The 17,899-nt window shown below is 41.9% G+C and overlaps 1 protein-coding gene across 1 annotated transcript; it reads right to left on the bottom strand.

Moving 5' to 3' along the window:
• Positions 1–3,290: 3,290 nt before the first annotated feature.
• Positions 3,291–17,830, bottom strand: rims3 (regulating synaptic membrane exocytosis 3). The gene is made up of 7 exons (XM_089023340.1): positions 17,610–17,830; positions 13,381–13,701; positions 6,705–6,846; positions 6,431–6,543; positions 5,902–6,003; positions 5,672–5,811; positions 3,291–4,857 (listed from the first exon to the last, which is right to left on the bottom strand). The coding sequence occupies exons 2-7, from the start codon at positions 13,643–13,645 to the stop codon at positions 4,645–4,647; spliced, it is 975 nt and encodes a 324-aa protein (XP_088879466.1). The 5' UTR covers positions 13,646–13,701; positions 17,610–17,830; the 3' UTR covers positions 3,291–4,644.
• Between the last annotated feature and the right edge of the window lie 69 nt (positions 17,831–17,899).

The raw sequence follows: 17,899 nt of genomic DNA on the forward strand, positions 1-17,899 counted from the left end.
CTCGTACACCTCGCCCGAGATTCGCGAATGTCCGCACTTGCCTTCGGAATGTTTTGACAATGCAGTAACAGAGTCAAATGCGCATCTTTTTATATATCAATTGGGAACCTTTTGGCTTTTTTTCTTGCACATTGACACAGATCCAGATTTTCTTTGGTTTTATTCTTCATTCAATCTGCAAGTCATATCGTAACCCATTCGCTGCAATTCACAAATTTCACACCACGGATATCAGACACTTCCACGGAACTGCATGAAGGGAATGTTTCGACAGCAACGATGTCGTGTCAATGGCTTGAGAATGTCAGGATACTCCTTGGAAACGGAGTGAATAAAGATTGCTTTGTAGTTAAGCATTTCATTGGTCGCTCGGTCACTTTTTTTTAATTGGGGTGTGGCCACGATGACCTATTTGTCACCTATTTGCTGTTTTGTGCAAAGGCCATAATCCCCTCACGTAGAAAATTAGCTTTGGCGTCATCTAGTGGCACCTTTGCACTGTTGAAGCCGTGGACGAGTATTATTGACCGAAAAGTAGTGCTTCGCTACCATCTCCTGCAACCCGCACAAAGCCCAAGTGCCAAATGCAGGACACACATCAGCAATATCAGTGATTGAAATCAACTTTATTGACTCGGTCAATGGGCATGCAAATACAAGCTTCTGAACCCAAAATGTGACAATTCTTCAGTGTGTGTTCATATATATATATATACCCCTTGTATTGATTGCGTTTTCTTACTTCTTAAAAAAAACTACGTGCACCTTAAGTCGTCAATTTTTCAGCTTACAAACCACCAAAAATACCAGTTTTACATTATCAAATACTGCACATAGAAAACATGTACAAAGCACAGGTAGAAAATTCCAGCTCCCCCTTTTTTCGACGTGTGCCGTAAAAGTCCTTCTGCTCTACGTTGCCCTTTTCGTCGCCGGGAATGCGGATGATGGTACTCATCTGCGTTGTGGGTGTAAGCACGCAACACACTCCCTGTCGCTACCTTCTGGAGTCATTCCGTCCTTGTCGTGTTGCATTCAGGGGACATTTGTGCTTTGCCGGCATTGAAAATGAATGGTTGCGTGTAGGGGGGGTGGCTGAAGCGGCATCAAATATCAACCGCTAGTTAAATAGATGCCCAAACACCTTTTTATGGACGGCGACCAACTCACTGATTCATCGACATAATACGATGGCAGACAATACAGTATGCTTGTGTCGTTTTTGCTACACTTAAAAAGGACGCCAGAGTCACAAAATCACTTTCAGAAGCTTTTGAGTTACTCTCAATGCTTTGCCGCAAAGTTGAAAATGTTTGGGGTTTTGTTCTTTTATTTCATATATTAATTTATGTATTTATTATTGTTTTTGCGAGCATCTGGGCCTACGCTCAATGATTATTGCCTATGGGATATCTGCCTATAGGCAGAGCCAGTGCTACGGGGGTTGTGTCACGTCTGAATTAGCGTGCATGGATACCAACTGTAAATTGGCGCTCGATAAAATCGCATTTGAACAAAAACTCCTGACAAATAAGCAAAATACAATTGAAACAACAACAAAAAATGTACATTATTCAGCACTATTGACAAAAAAAAAAATCAGTGCATGCGTGCGTGAAAGCATCGCATAGATTTTGTGTACACAAAAAAATACAGCTGAGGACATGTTGGCCCTTGTCACAGGAGAGTACTGCAAAATAATTGACGGAAAATATTGTCATGAGAGAACTACATGCAGTTTCCGTATGTTCTGTACATAGAACTCCAGTCAAAATTTTTCAAGCAAAACATATTTGTCCATAAATTCCAAGCGTGTCATACAAGTGCGTAGCATCAATGTACATTGTACGCTAAGAATCCTTCCAACAATAAGGCCATGGTAAAACTGCGAAAAAAGCCCTCAGCATAGCAAGGCGGCTTGGCGCCTTTTCTCTCACATTCCTCTCAAATTACAAAAATAAAACACATTAATTTGCAACACATTGATTGGCGATATAGATGTTTTTTTAAACAAGTCAAATCAGGTTGACAAATGCCATTTGTGGACATTTCTATCTCACCACCCCCACAATACTCCTTTCTACTGCAAATTACTCGTTTCAGTATACCTTCACATTCAAAAACAGATGACTTATTTGTGTGAACATTAAAGACCCTGTTAAGTGAATTTGCTTTGGAGTGCCTCGTCGTAGGCCATGAGTGCAGTCATGTCTCGGAAAGAGGGGTAATGGGGAGTCGTGACGGTTAGCATGTTGAATTAGCATTTAAAAAAATGCTGGATGAAGGAAGATTGCAGTTACAGTATGTGATTGACACCTTAGCAGGCTGTGATTTTTAGTGCGTTTGATTATTTTTTTTTTCGGGATTTGGAAGCCTCGTTTTCAGTAGATATTTTCATCGCAATTGTAATTTGGTAGGGTTGCTCAACACACTCCCTGGTGTGATAAAAATCAAAAGACAAATGTCATTTCACTTGACAGGGACTTAAATAGAGCGTTCATGTCTCAAAACCTGCATCGTTTAAACATGTATCATCTCACAATTATTTACATATTTTCAAGTCCTTGCAGTGTCTCACACTCATGACACAATGCAATAAATGTCCACACTCGCCGCTCGCGTGAAATAAAGGCAACAGTTCACTTTTGGTTGCGGGATTCAAGAAAGAAAAAAAAGAGCATTTCATCAAGAACAATGTTCAGTCGTCCTTCCGGAATGACATCACCGCACAGCAAAAGTTTACAAACGTCCATTCGAGCTCAAAACACAGCAAATATTCACTTATTTGTTTTTTTTTTTGCTAAGTAGTAAACATTCAGCACTGAATGTGGACGTTGTACACGGTGGTTTTCTTTTCAGAGATTCTCACAATTTTTTTTTAGATATCACACAAAAAGTGTGCACCAAAAAAAATGTGTGCAAATATTGGTATATTCATTTTATATCATCATGCCAGCTGTCCACAAAATGGCACAGAAATGTATATATATATATATATATATATATATATATATATATATATATATATATATATATATATATATATATATATATATACAGTAAAGTCTCGTTATATCGATATCGGATATATCGATAGTCCCGCTTATATCGATATTTTTTCGGACTCCCTTGAATATCGATATAACGAGACTTTACTGTATACATATATATACATATATACATATATATACATATATATACACATATATACACACATATACACACATATATATATATATATATATATATATATATATATATATATATATATACACACATGTAATGTGGAACTGTGTAACTGTTGGTTTTGCACCGTGAGGACAAAAATATAAAGGTCGTGAAGATACACGAAATGTCCCTCAGTTAAAAAAGCATGCAAACTGATGTTGCTTTGAAAAAGTAGCTGGACGTTTGTTGGACGTCAAGTTGTCAAGTTGAGCGCTGTTGTCGAAATATTCCGTCATATAAATCGATTCAATCGAAGAACAGTAAATGCCAATCAATGAAATGTTTGCTTATGACACAACTTCATTGAACTTTCTGCTACAACGTGTCGCGCTCAATTTATTTTTCCATCACTGAGATGCAAAGTGCTACGAGTCAAACTCGGTTGTTCCGGTAGAAGTGGAAAACAAAAACTAAAGAAGTCATCAATCACAAAAGCCAATAAATCAATGCTGTTCCATTTCCCCACCGGCATCCAAATTCAACACCGCGCGAGGAAACCTCGTTCATTCTTTCACAATAAAGTGCCGTCTTTGAAAGAACCATAGTGCAACACGGGTGCAAAAGTTGCTTCCGATCACCATCCCGTTTCCTTTCCATTCGATAAAACATTGCAAAACTACTGGCACACACAATAAAAAGGGAAGCCCAAAAAATTCCTCCACCAAAGCGCTTCATATTTACCCACAATGCTCTGTGCCTTGTGGGGGTAACAACTTTTAAACTTCATCATATTTCATCCATTCCAACCACCAAATCCAAATCTACTCAACGGATCAAAACGGATGCACTTCAGTTGTATTTAACTTTGTTTGTCTCTTATATTGGGTCGTTTTTTTTACGTTGTAAGCGAACGAGCATGCATACACCCCCCCCCACTCCCATACACGCGAACACAAAATATAGATCTATGGATGGATAACTCAGCTTTGCCATGTGCTACCTCAAAACATCTCAAATATCTCCACCTGTCATACGTTTTGGCCCACAAAATATGAACGCCTAAGTCATCAGCTCTGCTACATATCCGGAACGTCATAATATTGTTTGACAACTTTATCTAACGCTACGATCAATAAACAATTGCTTTGGTTTAAATTAAAAAAAAATTGTTTTTTTTGTTTTAAGTTTGGCATAGAGAGTTTGGAAAGCGTCATCTTTATGGCCCCGGGTTGGTCTGGCGGGACCTGGAAATGCGGGTTACGTTTGGCACTCTAACCCCAAATGTTTGGGAACGCAGAGGAGGAAAAATGCTACGTCTTCGGGTAATTTACGAGGGTCCCCCTCACCCCTTTGGAAACCCGCGATTTAGAAAACTGCTCGGTGAAAATGTACGCGTAGAGTGGTATTGTGTTTTTGCACTTGAAGATAGTCTGGAGCGGTATGTACAGTACGAGGGTTTAGCGTGACTCAGCCTTGTTAGGTGCACGACGGGCTGGTGGCGCTCTCCAGGGACGACTGCGAGAGGCGTCGGGCCAGGGGTCCGATGCTGGGGTCTGCCAGAGAAGAGGTAGGGAACAGCTTGTACCAGCCGCCGACGGTCGCCGAGAGGTCCAGATCCTCCAAAAGGATCTGGGCCATTCCCATGAAGCACTTGTGGTCCATCCGTCCGTAATCCCCCCACACAATGACCTGCGCGGCGGGAAAATGACCGTTAGGCGTTCGCCAAGATGGCCGCCGCTTGGTGACCGGCTCTGCGCGAGGATGTTATCACCTATCGACTTGTGTTGCTCGACCGTTTGTGTTCAAACACTGGTTGTTAGCAAGAAGCTAAAAAACTAATTTGACGTGGTTGTTGAATACATACGTTGAATTTCCGCGGCCGCTAACTCATTCACTGCCAATAAAGCGCTGGTCAGACCTCTGGCAATATTTTTGTCTTTCCACGAGAGGGCAACATTTGCCTTGTTGCATTTTCTGTGTAGCTCTCTCTCTTGTTTCTATTTGTAATTGTTTTTATTTATTGTATTGTATTTGTGATTGTATTCTATTTATTATAGTACATGTGCTTGTCTGTGACTGTAAAGTGTCCTTGAGAGCTTTGAAAGGCGCTTAAAATGTAATGTATTATTATTATTATTATTATTATTATTATTGTGTCCATGTTAGCGCTTTGTTGCATCTTCAGCTGTTGTTAAAGCACTGTATAAACAAATATGTAGGTATTGTATTGTATTTTGTACAGACGCCCCCATTTCAAGCTCGGATAACTCAAGATCCATATAATTTAGGAATTAACTGTTTTGTTCTGATGAACGAAGAGACTCTAAGGTTTCTTACACTGCGCTGAATGTTTATGTAGTCCTAAAAGGCAATATTCTGTGGGTCCTGCAATGAGAGCGAAAGTGACAAAAACCCTGGCACTGGAGTGGACATATTTTAGCACAACGTCTGACAGTGAATGAGTAAAGATGGCAGCCGAATCAAATGGAGTGAGTGGGGCTACCTGGAGGACTTTTCCCTGAGGACTCTCATCGAACAGCAGCGGTTGCTGGTAGCTGGGGTCAAGATTCTTCTTCACGACTTTGGTTTTCTTCTTGGCCAAGCACACTCCGTTCTCAAGGACGTACACCTTCACGTAGGTTGCTAAACAAAGCGTAGCAAAATTGGGAAATCAAACACCGCGACTCCAACGGGGTACCAATTGCGACTAAAGCGGCACGGTGGAGGGTGGACCTGGGATATTCTTGGAGCCCGGTTTGGGGATCAAGCCCCTGGCCTGGTTGATCTCCACCTCCAGTTGGCCTCCTCTGTCCACCATAGCAACATGGACGTCCCCTGCGGAGGGACAGATTTTGGTCTCACCTGACTGTGAGCATAGATAGAGGCCACCTAGTGGTTGATTGGCATTTTATCACCACCAGAGGGAGCCAGAGAACAACGATAACGCGAAAAGCACCCTCGCAAATGGGTTTTACAGACTTTGTATATTAAGCGGTAAGAAGGATGAGCGCCCTCGAACCTTTTGCTTTATTATTTTTTTTGTTCTCAGGTTTAGTTTTACATCGTGTGTGTCTTCAATGGTGGAAAATGAACCCCAAGGTCTTGGATTGACCTCTGGGCACGTTGATTTGAGCAAAAAAATGGATATGCAAAAGCATTTTAAGTCCCTTAGAAAGTGAAATTAAACAAGTTTTCCATTTACATGTATTTTTTTTAAACAAAAATAGAGGATTGATTGACATGTTGGACCCTCACGGCTTACCCATCGGTGGCGTCGCTAACGTTTGCCGCCCGACGATCTGAGCGGGGCCTAAGCCGTCCAGGAAGTCGCTAAACTGGCTCTCGGGACCGAGGCGTGTGGTCGGGAAGATGAACCTTGAAAGAAAATCAATTGATCAATCAATGAATAAAAAACGCCAGGATGGCCCAATGAGTTGAAATGCATTAGCGACGCGGCTAATGCGACGCGGCTAATGCGAAGCGGCGAAAGCGAAACGGGTAAAGCAAAGCGGGTAACGCGTGAAGCGGACACTCACGTTCCGTCGGAGCTGTTTGAGTTGGTGCTGCCGTCGGTGGAGTCTTTGCTTCCCTGCCGCGTCACCCGGTTCCTCATCTCCATGGCGATGCCGGTTTCTGTGCTGCGTCGGATGGTGCTGCGAAGCTTCTTGGTTCCACCGTCTGATTGGAAATACATCGTAGGGGAAGAACAGCGGTGAAAGGTTAATGTATGTTTTTTAATTGATCAATAAATACAGCTGAATATGTGTCATACTGCATGAGCGACTCAAATTCCGCAGACAAACGACACACGAGTACTTGGAGCTAAAGCTGCAAACGAAACGGCTTTCGACGAAAAGCGTCACCATCGGAAGACTTTTAACAACATCCTTGTCCCTTGTTGCTAGTTTAAAAAAAAGAAATAAATAAAACGCTCTCCGCTCCAGACATGGCACTTCATTAGCCCTGAGCGACTCCAAGCTTATTAAACTCCCCTCAGCATGCTCGTCCCTATCGCCATGACAACCGCATCCCCGGACCAGTCACCCAGGGCAAACAGCCGATGAGGCTGAAGGGATGTTCGGGAGACTTTTCGTACGATGATGAAGACGCTAACTAACAAACTAGCTAGCTATATAACTAGCTAGCTAGCTAATAGCCAACTAGCTACCTAACTAATGAAATACAGTAAAGTCTCGTTATATTGATATTGGTTATATCGATAGTACTGCTTATTACGATACTATTTCTATGAACGCAAGGAGAAAATGTACATGCCGCAGGATCGGATATATCGATAGTCCGGTTATATCGATATTTTTTCCGACTCCCAAGAATATCGATATAACGAGACTTTACTGTAACTATGTAAGTAACAAGCTAACTGGCTAACTAACTAGCTAATTAACAAACTAACGTATTAACTATTTAGCTAACTAACTAGCTAGCTAACTAATTAACCAATGAACTAACATACCAACTAACCAATTAATAAATAAACAAATGAATAAACGAATAAATACATAAATAAAATACGTTAAAAAAATAGAATAAATACAATACAATAAATAAAAGAAATACATAAATAATTAAATAAATGTGATGGTTGATTTGATAATTAATCAATCAATCAATCGATTAATTAATTAATCAATTCAAGTCATGAACCCAAACCTTTACTAAAATCTTCCCTCTTTATCGACTTTTCTACAGCGATCAATTTTTTGGGCGTGAACTCAAGTTGCGACTCAACCAACTTCGACAGCCACATCTTTGCTCATTTATCAGCCACCCCCCCTCCCCCCTCACCCCCACCATCACCTCCTCGTATCAAAACAGCCCCCGTTAAGGAGCAGTGATCTCTTCCTTCCTCTTTAATCCCCTCCTCTACCACCACCACCCCCCACACTTTCCTCCATGCGCCGCCCCTCCCCCCCTTTCTATTGCCATGGCAACCCGGTCTGCATTGCACCAAGAGCCGCGGCCAGCCTTTCCCCTCACCGAGCGCCTTTTCATGACCGCCGGTGTGGCTTTACAATCAATCTTCTTCTTATCTTTGGATCCACTTCTTCTTGTCTGGTACTAAAATACTTTATCTTCAGAGCTCAAAAAGTCTTTTGAGCAGTTACTAGATGGTCACTTTCAGGGCGAATGCTACTCGACATGCGTCCGGTATAATTCGGTTGTCTTTAACTTTTGTGATCTCTTGCTGCCTCTTTTTGCCCACTAGTGACAATGACGTCTGACATGGAACCAATTGCGCTTCATTAGGAGCACGAGGGGCAGTTTGGATCTTGTTTTGCTGAAGCAAAATACCCTTGAGCAGTTTTGCCATAGCAGCATTGTTTTCCTTTCCCCCATTTCCGCAGTCGAGCCGCCTTTTTTTTTTTTTTTGTTCCCAGGCCAAAACAAACACGTAATTAGTATGAGCCCAACATAAATCCGACAGCTCCCAAAAAACATTACATAAGCGAGATGAAGAGAAGCCGTTTAATTGTCAACTGATGGGAGGAATAACTCAGCGAGATTGCAAGAAGGCGCGTGCCGTTCAATCCAAAGACAAGTTTGTGCACATAAATGGTACGACGGGAGAGTCGTCCAGATATGAGATAGTAAAGTTCAAGTGGCGTGATGGAGCCGAATGAATCGATTCAATTGCAGCGGACTGACTCCTGGCAGGTCATTTGCATATGCGTGCACGTGTGCGTATCATTAAAGCCGCTTTGACATTTGGAGAGAGCACTGATGAAGCCTTTCTCATTATGAGCTGTAATATGAAATGCTGTTTTTAGCCTCCCTGCGCCGACGCGCCTATTGGATGCGGCGCTGACGGCAGCGGTCGGCCGCGCGTAGCAACAGTAACCAAGCGCGGCTGTCTGCGATCAAAGATTTTGTTGTGGCGTCTTCACTGCTGGGTTTCTCTGCTAAATTTGGAGTACCCCCCCCCCACCCCCAACCCGTCACCATCCTCCTCCCCGAAAAGGAAAGCTTCAAAAAAGGTAGAGGGTAAAAATAGAGATTATTTCTCCTCGAATTGGTGTCACTTATATAAGAGGGATAAAAACTGGGTCTTGCTATTTATTTCTTATGATGACTGCATTCAAACCATCGCGCCATCTTTTTTTTCATTCCTGAAACACTTGTTAGGTTCACTCCAGACGTTTGAAAACGAGTTCTTATTTTGACAATGCTGTACAGACTTTTTATAGGAACACATCAGGAAAAAGTGAAAAGTAAAGTAGGCAATGTCAAAAATATAATTAACTCATTCACTGCCAGACATGTGCAAACATGTGTCCACTCCAGTGCCAGGGTTTTTGTCATTAACACTCAAATTCCAGGACCCACAGAATATTGAGTTTTAGGACGACATAAACATTCAATGCAGCGTAAGAAACCTTAGCTTCTATTCTTTCATCAGAAAAAAAACAGTTATTTCCTAAATTATATGGGTCTGGATTTATATGAGCTTGAACTGAGGGCAGCGATCCAAAATACAATGTTGGCAAAATGAGTGCGATATGCATTCTTTTGTCTGTTTTTATTTTGATGACAGGACAATAGAGGCCGAGAGGAAGCCATTTGCCTTTTGGCTAAGCATCCATTTGCACGGGAAATGATCGGCACTAATCCAAAATCTACTGTACTGCAGGATGTCTGCCGGTGAGTTAATATGATGCTTCTGTCTAATGTCGCGTAATCACGGTGAAGAAAAAGGCCAATCTAATTCTCCGGCTATTTCCCCCCCGGAATACTCAACTTTGTGGATGGAGTGGATGAGAAGAAAGGGATCCAAGCCCTCACATTTATACCGTTTGAACATTGAGATGAGATGGATACCCGATTCCATTTGACAGGGCCTTCAAATGCCCTTGCGCGGGCCACAATAAGTAAATAAACAAACAAACAGACAGAAACCTAACTAACTAATAAATTAACTAACTATTTAACTAACTAACTAATTAAATAGCCAACTAATTAATAGAGAGATGGAGAGAGCTATCTATCTATCTAGCTAGCTAGCTAGCTAAATGGATGGTTGGATAAATCTTCTTTTCCTTTCAGTTTTTCAATTCAAGGGATCGCCACAGCAAATCAGTGTCCTCCATCTTTGGAGGTTTGATCCGCATGTTTGTTTTGGCCACGCTTTTACGTCGGATGCGCTTCCTGACACAACCCTCTGTATTTATCCGGGCTTAGGACCGGCACAAGAAGACTTATGTCCCTTTGTGGCTACAGAACAAGCAACTCGCTCAGTAAAAGGCGCCCAAACACAAAATGGTCATCGGCACAGCAACATTATGAATAAATGACTACATACATAAATAAATAGCCATCGAAGGATTAGCTCGACTATTCCCCCATATTTGCTGAGCGCGGGCTGTAGAGCAAAATGTCATTCGAGCTTTGAGAGAGGAACCTGTGGAGAGTTACCTGCAGCGCAGCGGCCGTCTGCCGGCGCCATGGAACAGATTTGGAAATAAGCCTGCCTGGTTGTTTATATTGGTGGAGAGGAGAAGTGTGTTTGTGTTTGTGTTTGTGTGGATCCAATGCACCAAAAGGTTCACATCACACACACACCAACATCATGCGTGTACTCCGGAGTAATTTCCTGTATTGTCGCTGTTGTTGATTTGAAATTTGCGCCACTTGACCACTTTTGATTGAGCTTAATGAGAGCATATCCGCCGCTTCAAATCAGATGTGAGCGGTAGACGTCGATACTGGAAGCAATGGCGGGTTTAAATGAGTTTTGGAGCCTTTGAAAAGGAGAGCAAAAAAAGGCTTTTCAGAAAGCGGAGAAAAGTCCCAGTCGGAATTCAAGGAGAGCGCCAGTGACTCCAACGGGGTTGGCAGAGTGGCGATGTAACCTCGTATTCAAGGCAACTCTCAAACGAAAGCCTAAAGGAATGCTTCCATTTAAAAAGGCTTTCACCCGGAGACATTTTGTGACCCGACACCGACCTTGTTCAGAGATATTTCCAGTAAATACATCAAGATGGCTTGAGTCATATGACACCCCCCCCCACCCACCCCCTAAGAAAACGGTGATCACTGTGAGATTTTAAGTGATGCTGCCAAAAGACTGCTGACTCAGAAAGCGCCAGAAGTAGGCCAATGTGGGACAAGCGCACCCCCCCCCCCATATGACACACGCGCACTCCAAATGAAAACAGACTGAGTATAACTGGAGGCCAAAATATAATCATGTGGATTTTTTTGACGATTGGGCATGCTCATTGGGGATTTCTTGTCAGTTTTAATCGGCTGGTTCACGATCAGGGATTGAAACACATTTTGGCAGAATCATTTGGGGAGGTGTCAGGAAGTAGTCAGGGTCTCTTATGAACTACAGTAAAGTCTCGTTATATCGATATCGGATATATCGATAGTCCCGGTTATATCAATACTATTTCTATGCACGCACGGAGAAAATTACATGCAAACAGGGTCGGATATATCGATAGTCCCGGTTATATCGATATTTTTTGGACTCCCTTGAATATCGATATAACGAGACTTTACTGTAATACATTGCCGGTTATACAATTTATAACCGGCAACGGTTACTCAAACGCCTTCTCGAACCGTTTTGCTTATGAGTGTGGCTGCATCTTTTCTAATCGCATCATGTTGACATGAGATTTTTTTTTTATTATTGTATCAAAATGATTTATTAGAAGCATATCCTAGTAATTTGCTGTAATTGACTAAGCTGGAAGCCGATAATGGCCCGGTGTCCTTTGCTCCTCCGTGCAGGAGGAAATGATGCTTGCTCGACGAAAACTATCAGCTAAAAACTAACAGCTATCATGAACCAATATGAAAGACACAAAATGGAACGCCCGAATTAAGAAAAAATAATAATAATAAACAGATGACGTTTCGAGGACGCATAGTACACGCTGGCTTGATTGATGTCTCACACGTGGTGATTTTGGCCACGTGAGACGGTCACGCAGGTGAAGCACAGGTGATGCCGCCAGCGTCACAACAAGAGCCATCATACGGATGAAAGCGGATGATCCTGCCATTTAGTTTCAGGCCAGATATGTTCTCCCGGTGGATAAGAACATCTAAATTTAGACACCCGCCTTCCTCTTCTTCACATCCGCGGCCACCATCAGTAGCCTCCTCGTGCTTACTTGGCTTTCTCTTTTGTCGGCATGACGACAAAGATATTGCCGGACCACCGGCGATAGGTGAAAATATGCAAAAGAAATCATTAAGTGTGGAGGGCAGGGTGAAGAAAAGAAGCTCCTCCTATCTCTTCCAACATAGTTCTATCAAACCTGGATGCTAGAGGAAGACGGCCGCTGAATGTATTTTTACATCGCACCACTCATAAAAAAATAGTGATAATAAGAAATCTATGAATACATATATTTGCAAACCGCCCCTGTACTGGGGAAGACTCCGTGTGTGTTATTCAGGATTGGGATGCATGTGTGTTTTCCACGTGAAGGACAGCATGCAGTCATGTCGACGCCGCCCGTGGGACATATGGCGACTCGGTTAGCGCTGGCACCACATATGCGTGTGCTTCTCTTGTCACACATCAACTTCATTCTTTTTACTCTCACTGGGAACTGTTTATTAGTATTATTATTATGATGATGATTAGTAGTAATAGTAGTACTATTAATAATAATAATACATTTCATTTATAAGCGCCTTTCAAAACTCTCAAGGACACTTTACAGTCACAGGATATTTTTTCTGCGGGTGAGCAGCGGCAGCCACACACGCCATCGTTCTCTCACCCCGGAAGTAACATAAAGTAAAACAACAAAAAGTATGTTTTAGTACACGACAATTTAAAAAAAATACATGTATATATATTGTTGCATGGAACAGACTTGGTTGGCTGGTACAAGAGTCCACAAGCACGTTGCTAGCATTCCTTTTCTGCGTGTTATAATGATGATGACGATTATTAATATTATTATTATTATTATTAGTCGTAGTAGTAGTAGTAGTATTACAGTATTTTTATTATATATATATATATATATTCTTTGATGAGGAAAACTTGGAAAGAATTAGGTTAGGAAAAAGGACTTTTTATTTGTTTTTAAATATGTTTTTGGTAGATAATGCATGCATACAAAATCCCACCATCTTTTTTGGCCATCCTCAAAAAGCTCGATAAGAAAAGGTAATGCAAGATTTGTTTTTAATTCATGATGCAATCAAAAATAAATTATAACTGACCTTGCTGGTTGAGCTGCTGTGTACTCTTGCTCCACTGCGACAGGCCGACGATGGCCACCATCTTGGCCCCCAGACTTGAGCGTCGCTTCTTGTTGCCGGCCAGCGACGCCGACTCGGGCACGCCGCCCCCGGGACTCTTCTCCAGGTTGTACATGGCCCCCGAGATGCTGGAGGAGCGCACCACGTTGCGAGCCGCTTCGCTCAGCCCGCTCAGGCTGCTCAAACCGCCCGGGCTGGGCACCTCCACCGAGCTGCTTAGCATCATGGTCCTGCTGGACGAGAGGACCGGTGGGGCGGGGCAGCAGAAGCGTTCCACTGGGGCTAAGGAAACGATAAAAGTCAAAAGATGATTGACAACCCTTCCAAAATAATGAGTCAATGATCTTCACCCCATTTTTCCCTCCGAGGCAACTTAAATACGAAAGTCATGTCAAACCGTCAACGTTTCTTTCTGGAATTTGTGTTTTGAAGAGCCTCAGTGTTCCGTCAGCCAAAGATATTGATCACATTTTTTAATCGGACAATGTATCATTAATGAGAAATGTGCTTTACCAACTATTGGAATTGGGTTAACGCATTAACTGCCATTAACAAATTTATTTAGGAACTGAAAATATGACGTATGTTTTGTTTTTTCTTGTTTGGGTGTCGATAAAGGACTAGCCATGGCCTCTGGTAATGATTTTCCCTTCCACAAGGGGGCAGCATTTCCCTTTTTGTCCATGTCAGCACTTTGTTGTAGCTTCAGCTGTTGTTAAAGCACAATCTAAATCAATATGTATGTATTGAATTGTATTTTGGACAGCTGCCCTCATTTCAAGCTCACATAACTCCAGACCCATATAATTTAGGAATTAACTTTTTTTTCTGATGAAAGAAGAGAATCTACGGTTTCTTAGGCTGCATTGAATGTTTATGTAGTCCTAAAACTCAATATTCTGTGGGTCCTGGAATTCGAGTGACAATAACAAAAACCCAGGCACAGGAGCGGACACATTTTGGCACATCGTCCACCACTGAAGTGACTCCTTCAAAATTAATTTGTATTTTAATCTAAACCTAAAAAAATAAAACCAAACATATTCACCAAGCCCAAAATTACAAACACCAAGGAAGCAAATGTGACATCCTCCTCCACAGCCTTCCCAAATAACTTGTAGTAAGTGCAGAGCAAAGAAGACAGAGGTCAGCGGGTGACAAGATATATCTACGGATAACACAAACACAAACGTCAGCGGTGGCCTGCAGTTGGCGGGCAACCTTGTCGGCCGTCGTTTGTCTGCCGTATTTCCCCGGAATCATATTCCTGGGCTACGACTTTAAACAGTGACAGCAGAGTCCAGAAATTAATCGATTCATCGACCTAAACCACACCTGAGTTCTATCAGCGCATCCCATGCAGGAATTTATGTTGTGTCTCCCGGATCGGTTCTTCACAAGTTTTGTAGATTGTATTTTTTTTATCATATTTTCATACCACCTTGACCTTTTCAGAAATTCCCCCTCGTCTCTTGTCACATGGTCAGCGAACCTTCTTGTACCACTGTTGCACTTGCGGTCAACCTTTTCACCGCACCATATAGACAGACGAACAGCAAATCACTATGTTATGCCCACTTCTTGAGGAAGCTAAATCGAAGCCATTTGAGCTTGAGCAAATGTTTTTGTTAATACACTGGCCAACGGTTGTACGGACCGATGCACAGATTATTTATGCTACAGCACTCATTCCCGTCGCAGGGTGTTTTAAATAATCCATATACTGCCGAGTGAGTGAATTTGCCCTTAATACGTCCTTTCAAATTAAAACTTGGATGCTGGCTTGAGTGATGTGCTTTGCGTTTGAGAGATTTAATAAATAAATAAATAAATAAATAAATAAATAAATAAATAAATAAATAATGTGTTTCAAGACTTAAAGGACAACCGACGCCACCGGACAAGTTGTGTCCATAATTTGTAAAATGGCTTCAAATGACTTCTACTGAGCGTATTTTAATAAGATTCCACCGCATATAGCTATATTTTACGTTTTAAGACTCGCTCTGAATATTCAGGAAGTCTTGTTTTTGATTTGGTGACGAGTCCGTACATGACGTCACTAAAGGAACGCCCCTAACCGAAAAAAAGACACATTGTAGCAGTCCTTCCATCACGTCAATATATTTTGCTGAACACGTTTGGTCTGAAAACCGTGTTGCACCCAAAAGCTGCCAGAAGAGGGCGTCCAAGCTCCATATAAAGAATTTATCAGCCTGTGGAAACGGAGGTGACCACAGGAGGTCGCCATTTTGTGCCTCTTTTCTCGTGATCGATTTCCCCCCAATGTTGCCTCAAAATGGCATGGAATAAATTCTTTAATCGATTGCAAACATTTTTGCTTTCCTCTTCAGAACTATTTGAATCATATTCATAACTAGATGTGTAACAAGAAAGCATATTCTCCGAATCTGAAGCCATTGTTTTGATTCACTAGCAATGCAAGACGTCTTGGCGTGACGTCACGAACTGGGGGCGGGACTTTCTGAAAATGCCCAATTCGCAGCTCATTTTTTTGCAGATTTTAGACACGAAGTCGTTTTTATTGGTGTTTTGCATTTGAATAAAAATATCATACTGCGTGTTTTGGGTATTTTAGATGCTATAAAACTTGTTTCTGATATCAGTTAAAAAACAAAAAAGTGACGTCGGTTGTCCTTTAAGCACATGCATAATGATCCTTTTTCTCTGTCCCCCTCCATTTTCTTTTTTTGTTTCTCCAAAAACAGCCAAGAGTGCCTAATTTCCACTGGTCCAGTTGAAGTAGTCACACTATTTCTCAGGCAACAGCGATTATCACAAATATTAGAAAGTATTTGTTTTTTTTGTGGGTTTTTTTTTTTGTTTATATTAGCTCAACGCAAATATTTACCTCACTCTCACCCATGGATGGGAGGTGGAGGAGTGACGTCTGCATGCATGCGCTCATGTATTATTTGTGCGCGTGCGTGTCATCTGATATAATCTCACACCTCAGCATGATTTTGGCGGCGAGGATGAGCCATCTGAAAAGTGCATGCTGGTAATGTGCTTATATAGAATAATATGCTCATGTGCTCTGCCCTCCCGTTTGCCTGACACACTCACTTGGATCCACATACACATACTTGTTATGTAAAACACAGCATAAAGAAATAATGCAGACACACGTTGACTCCGCAGTACTTAGTAACTCTTTTTCCCCCGTGTAAATGCAGAAAAATGCACTAGAATACCAACTGTGGTTTGTTTAGCAAGAAGGCTGACAGGTTGTTCATTTTTCAATGCACATGTACTATGTTGTCAATCAATGTTTCAGCAAAAAGGCAAAGTATTTTTAGCTCTGTATGCTATGATTAGCCATTTGAGGTTTTCAGATGGATGTGGATATGTATGCATGATTAAAAGAAAGTTTCAATTGCAAATTAATAGTAAGGATTCTTCATATTTTTTAAATTGTACTAATTTGGGTTTGGATATTCCATTGGTAGTAGCCTCCAAATTTCTCCAATGTGAGACTAATAAAGGCAAATCCAATCCAATCCTATATGGTTCCTGACGAGAACAGTGACAATACAATGATTAGTAACTGTTGATAATCTCCAAATGTAAAGTAGGAGGCTGAATCGTTTGTAGCAAAAAAACGGGAGACGGTTGCAATTGTTGGGATAGTTTATGGTGGTACAACACCACTTAAGATTAAATTGGGGTGAATGTGGCCCCTGATCGAAAACATACACAGTTTGCTGGACTGTTTGGAGCACCCAGATGATGTTCATCCCATTAAAAAAACACATTAGTGGCATGTACAATTGCAAAATATTCCACAAGACTTCCACCATTAAAACCATTCTACTTGATCGAAAAATGAATTAGAAATGTATTTTAGCAGACACGGATCACATAGTTAGATTGTAGAACCTGATTTTTTTTTTTTTTTTTTTTTTTTTTTTTTTTTAATTTGGCCTCACTTGAGGAAACGCCATTTAAATTTCGCGAAGAAAGAATGTCATTTTTTTCCTGTCAGGTGTGCCAAAATTGATCTGACTGGACGTGAGGGCGAGGAACTCCTGGGAAATGCAAGACAATGCATTTTGAGTTTCCATCACAAGCTCTCAATTCAAGATTTTGCTCTGCTGATCACGTGCGTTGCATCCCGGTGACAGCATATCGCATTGTGCACAATTGTGGTGCTGAACGTGAGCACTTACCGCAAGGTGCGGAGGAAAAGGGGGGCTGTGCGGGGCGCAGGTTGTCAGATGGTGTTTTGATCGAAGCCCGTGTGGATCAATGTCATCGTTCGGCTGGTATTTTGTCGCTTCGACAAAAAAAAAGCTTCGAGCGGCGTCTCCCCGCTCCGCACTGTGCTTACTGCACGGCTGGCTGCTCGAGGTGCAATATGAAGGTGGGGTTGAGTCGAGAGGGGCCGAGTCCAGCCGAGCGCATGGAGGCATGGCTTAAGAGGGGATACCGGAAGTCGCCTTGGGAAAATAGCGACACT

The sequence above is a fragment of the Hippocampus bargibanti genome, linkage group LG20 (genome assembly GCF_051943395.1).
Source record: "Hippocampus bargibanti isolate YZ-2025 linkage group LG20, ASM5194339v1, whole genome shotgun sequence".
NCBI lineage: Eukaryota > Metazoa > Chordata > Actinopteri > Syngnathiformes > Syngnathidae > Hippocampus > Hippocampus bargibanti.